The sequence below is a fragment of the Quercus lobata genome, chromosome 2 (genome assembly GCF_001633185.2).
Source record: "Quercus lobata isolate SW786 chromosome 2, ValleyOak3.0 Primary Assembly, whole genome shotgun sequence".
Taxonomy (NCBI): Eukaryota; Viridiplantae; Streptophyta; class Magnoliopsida; order Fagales; family Fagaceae; genus Quercus; species Quercus lobata.
In genome coordinates this window covers 14,432,560-14,437,619 of record NC_044905.1, presented here as the reverse complement: position 1 = coordinate 14,437,619, position 5,060 = coordinate 14,432,560, and the positions used below count along the sequence as shown (strand labels likewise).

At 35.8% G+C, this 5,060-nt stretch overlaps 1 protein-coding gene across 1 annotated transcript; it reads right to left on the bottom strand.

Annotated features, from left to right (window-relative positions):
• LOC115974639 (catalase isozyme 1) lies at positions 1–4,820 on the bottom strand. The gene is made up of 8 exons (XM_031095078.1): positions 4,642–4,820; positions 4,280–4,376; positions 2,637–2,914; positions 1,324–2,100; positions 1,050–1,139; positions 592–659; positions 392–485; positions 1–265 (listed from the first exon to the last, which is right to left on the bottom strand). Exons 1-8 carry the CDS (start codon positions 4,654–4,656, stop codon positions 206–208), a joined length of 1,479 nt encoding a protein of 492 aa, XP_030950938.1. The 5' UTR covers positions 4,657–4,820; the 3' UTR covers positions 1–205.
• Positions 4,821–5,060: the final 240 nt, after the last annotated feature.

Genomic DNA, 5,060 nt, shown 5'->3' with positions numbered 1-5,060 from the left:
TCATAGATAAAATATGCACATACAACCGGCATTTATTAGATTGAATATCAGGTTAAATAGTCGAACATGCAAGTTTTAGTATATGATAATATTACACAAATTGCAGGATCAACACTGATTTATCCTTCCAAATGACCAGAATCCTCTCACATGTATTCTTTCTTACTCTACTTTCTCCAATTAAAAACATTGCTTGCAACACCCTTCACATGGTTGGCCTCACATTAAGACGAGATGCTATCTTCTGACCCAGAGATTTGTCAGCCTGTAGACAATGCCAGCAGAGAATATCAAATCAGTGCAATATCAAAATTAATCCAACGTTACCATTCAAATTTTGACATTTCAATAATCACATCTATAAATTTTGAAGCAATAGAGAGAGACTAACCTGAGACCAGTATGAGATCCAGATGCTGCGGATCTCATGAGTGACACGTGGCTCAGCTAACGCATCAACCCATCGGCGGATAAATCGCTCTTGCCTAGAAAAATATCACAAGAGATGCAAAAGAAAAAAAATATATATTAAATTGACATTCATACATGGTATCCAAGTATTATATTAAAAAAATGGAGGAACACAGTTACCTGTCTGGTGCCCAGGATCTGTATCTCTCTCCTGGTTGCTTAAAGTTGTTCTCCTTCTCAATGATGCACTGCATTAACGAACAAATTCATTGTGAACTCCAATTCATTTTTTGACCATATTTTCATGTTTGTTTGTCAAACTTGAACTATTTACTTATGCCATAAAATCCAGGAAAGAAGATAATTTCAAGTTTTCAACATTCCTATTAGTTGAGGACACGGAGAAGGAAAAAGAAACGCAACTTTATTTTCTTTTTCACATTTCTTATTATGCAATCAAGAAGATCAAGCACATGCTATACTGCTTGAAGATGATCTCAGCAAGGTAACAGCTTTGCCAAACCAACAAATGTGTAAGGCTTATACAATTTTGAGTAACATGGGTGAACGCATTCAACAACCACCCCCTAGTCTAAATTATACTGTGACAAACAAAGATGCAATAGGTGGAAACTGACCTTCTCACGCTTTCCAGTGTAGACAACAGGAGGAACTGGAAACTGCTCAGCATGACGAACAGGATCAAACCTCGAAGGGAAGTAATTGACCTAAAAATTGTGATCAAAATAACTTTTCAGAGTAAATCTACATGAATGAAACAAGCATAAAATTGCAATACCACCTTAGCATCTTACACCATTTGTGGGCCTAAGGCACCAAGGTGGCATACAAGTCTGACTGACTAAAAGATGCAGTAGCTAGACTAAAAGATGCAGTAGCTAGCTTAAGTACCTCCTCATCCCTGTGCATGAAATTCATGAAACCCTCATGGTGATTGTTGTGATGAGCAGACTTGGGAGCATTAACTGGGAGTTGCAGATAGTTTGGTCCAAGACGGTGCCTCTGAGTATCAGAATAGGAAAAGATACGAGTCTGGAGCAGCTTATCATCTGAGTAGTAGACCCCAGGAACCACAATGGCTGGGCAAAATGCAAGTTGTTCATTTTCTGCAAAGAAGTTATCAATGTTCTTATTCAAGACCAAGCGCCCAACTGGCTGCAGGGGCAAAATGTCTTCCGGCCAGATTTTGGTTACATCAAGCGGGTCAAAGTCAAATCTGTCCTCATGATCTGGATCAATTGTCTGAATGTAAAGTTTCCATTCAGGATAGTTTCCAGCTGCAATTGAGTCGTAGAGATCCTGTGTGGCATGGCTGTGATTAGCTCCTCCAACCTTAATAGCCTCTTCATCCAACAAGCACTTGATCCCACAAGTGGGTTTCCAGTGAAATTTGACATAGTGCGCCTTCCCAGCCTTGTTGATCAATGTATAGGTGTTAACACCTGCACCTTCCATGTGCCTGTAATCTTGTGGAACACCCAAATCATCAAATAGGAAGGTGAACATGTGAAGACTTTCTGGATGGTGGGAGAAGAAGTCTACAATCCTCCAATTCTCCTGAATGTGAGACTTAGGGTTGGGTTTGAGAGCATGGACCATGTCAGGAAATTTCATACCATCACGGACAAAAAAGACAGGGAAATTGTTCCCAACTAGATCAAAATTACCCTGAGTGCACAAGCAGTAAAGGTCAAGATATGAACAAAACAGGGAACTTGAATACTTATAAACAGTATTAGAAGGTAAAGTGAAATAAATTCAGTCGTATGTATATAAAATTTATAATTTTATTTAAAAAGTGACAACTAATTCCAGGATTTTTTTACACCTGGATAAATCTTGGAACATTATTTTCTTAAAAAAATATTTACATGCTGTAAAAACCATTCCCCCCCCCCCCTCCCTCTTATTGTTTCCCCAAAAAAAAAAAGGTATAAAAATGTCAATATGAAAACTAACAATTATTGAAGTAAAATATGTATAATTTTGCAAGCACTATAATTCAGTGGCAATTCGTATTGTCGCTAGAGCCCCCTTGAGGAGCTGCTACATACACTGCTAAAAAATATTCATCAAATCTACATGATACAACACACACACACACACACACACAAAAGGCTACCACTATCATCAATAGGGTCAAACACACATAATGTAATCCAATACAGAGTATTAATAGCATCCACTATTAAATGAACCCTAACCTCTCTGGTGTAAAACTTCACTGCAAATCCTCGAGGATCCCTCAGGGTTTCAGGGCTACCACGCTCGTGGATAACAGTGGAGAAACGGACGATGACAGGTGTCTGAACTCCAGGGGCTCGCAGGAAATCAGCACATGTAAGGTTAGATATATCATGGGTGACCTCAAAGAACCCCTTTGCACTGGCTCCCCTAGCATGGACAACACGTTCTGGGATCCGCTCCCTATCAAATTGCGCAAGTTTTTCCACCAGATGATAGTCTTCAAGGAGAATTGGACCTGTAAACCAGAAACAGAGTTCAAATCTTAAATGCAGCTTCTCAACCCTATTTGTTTATGGGGAAAAGAAAAATACACCTGAAGGAGACCAACAAAATTCAACATTTTCCAATATGATGTAGCTAAATATATCCTTCCCTTATTGAAACATAGTTTAGCAATGTTATAAGCTACTCAATCCATTATGCCTTTTTAGAACAAAAGTACACAGAAATGAATTCCCAACAAGAAACAACAAAAAAATAATAATAATAATAATAATAAATCTTTAACCATTTGGGCCAATGACTTAGAGTGTATACTTCCATTATGCTCTATCCAGGGAAATTTTCCTGTTAACTTATACAGAAAGAAGGCTTTTCTATCATTACATAACTCATCCCTTTTGTCTTACAGCATCTGTGCAAATCCCTAAATTTGAACCTAATACTGTTCGGTGCACTTTGCTGAACCATTCTCTTTTCATGAAAAGTAACAAAACATACAAGTATGAATTACCAAAAAGTGTGCCGGTTTGGTAATGCATTTTCAAATTATAAAGTGAATAGTTAAGAAATAGATAACTGTCAACAACAATAAAAACAAAAAATCCCAGTTAAGAAAGGTCGAAAATTTCAAAACAGAGGCCGTTCTCAATCTCATAATTGGGCCAATCTCAGTCAGATAGTCCTTAAAAAAGTTTTGGATTTGAACACTAAATTAGCATCTTATCCCACAAAAGTTGAGCACATCCATCATGAAAAATCCAACACCTAGTATTAATAAAAGTGATGATATTAAACTAGGAATAATCATAGCAAGAGTAACAACAAGCACAATAACAATAACAACAATAGTGATGGTAAGGTGCCACACAGAAACTAAAATGGTTTGAATAATCATTCTATTTCACAACAACATCATCCAAGCCCTCAACAGTCAAGGTTATATTCTTTCTGGTCATACTTTCTATTCTATTCTATCAAAAAATAGAACTTTATCAAAAATTTCTATTCAAATTTGAAACCCCAGATGAAAAAGGATTCAACAATTTCAATCTAGCATAAAAATCCATCACAGATAAACATCCTACTCAACAGTAAAGGTTATATTCTTTTTGGTCGTTCTTTCTATTCTATTCTCTTCTATCAAAAAAATAGAACTTTATCAAAAATTTCTATTCATATTTGAAACCCCAGATGAAAAAGGATTCAACAAATTCAATCCAACATAAAAATCCATCACAAATACACATCCCACTCAATCATAAGAAAAATTTCCCAACTTTAAAACACATATATGATTTAAAAATTAAAACATTCACTAGCTCATAATTCAAAACAACAACAACGACAACAGAAAAAAATAGTGAGACAAAATTTATACCTCTGGATCCAACGGTCAACGAGGAGTTGTTGTTCCAAACAGGAGCACCAGAGTTTGTAGTCCAGAAGGGTGAATTGTAAGCACTTGAGGGACGGTACTGCATCATATAAACACAACAACTTTAGCATTCCTATTGCTTACAAATCATATCACATAGAAAAAGAAAAAAAAAAAACCAACAAACCAAAATTAAATCCAATTCATCCCCATAATTGTTTCTGGGTCTTTCATTTTATTTATTTAGATACACTTTTCTAATATTATTAATCCAAAAAAAAAAAAGTAAAACCCAAAATCAAAACTCCAAAGAATCATACAGAAATTACAAAATTGAAATTGAAATCAAACCCATGATAGAGTACCTTGTAGGGATCCATGTTATGCAGTTGAGGAAGAGAGAAAGCAAAAATATTGAGTGAGACTTGGGTTTGTGTTCGTGTTGGGTTGGTTTAGCTGCCTCTCCTATATATGAGAGTCAAATTCGTGTGGCAAAGGCAAGCACCAACTGTTGTCTTTGGGAATTTATAATCAAAACCAGGTTCTGGATTTTTCACTTTTATTTTTATTTTTGGGAAATAAATAAATTTATATTTATACATGTACTTCAATTCAATTCATTCTAATCTTCAAAAACCTTATCGTTTTTTTCTGGCACAGACAACTAAAATATGCTGCCCGAGAATACTGCAATCTATCGTCTCGCTACGTCACGAATTTTTTATGTGTTTACTATTTTTATTTTTTAGTCATAATAATCTTCTTCTTTTTTTGACAAGATATT

Bases quoted from the DNA above. Each gene is read 5' to 3' on its own strand.
- LOC115974639 (XM_031095078.1), bottom strand. The intron at 2,915-4,279 runs GTATAAATTTTG...TCTGGTTTACAG, and splicing joins GTTGACCGTTGGATCCAGAG to GTCCAATTCTCCTTGAAGAC. The intron at 660-1,049 runs GTCAGTTTCCAC...TCGTTAATGCAG, and splicing joins ACACTGGAAAGCGTGAGAAG to TGCATCATTGAGAAGGAGAA.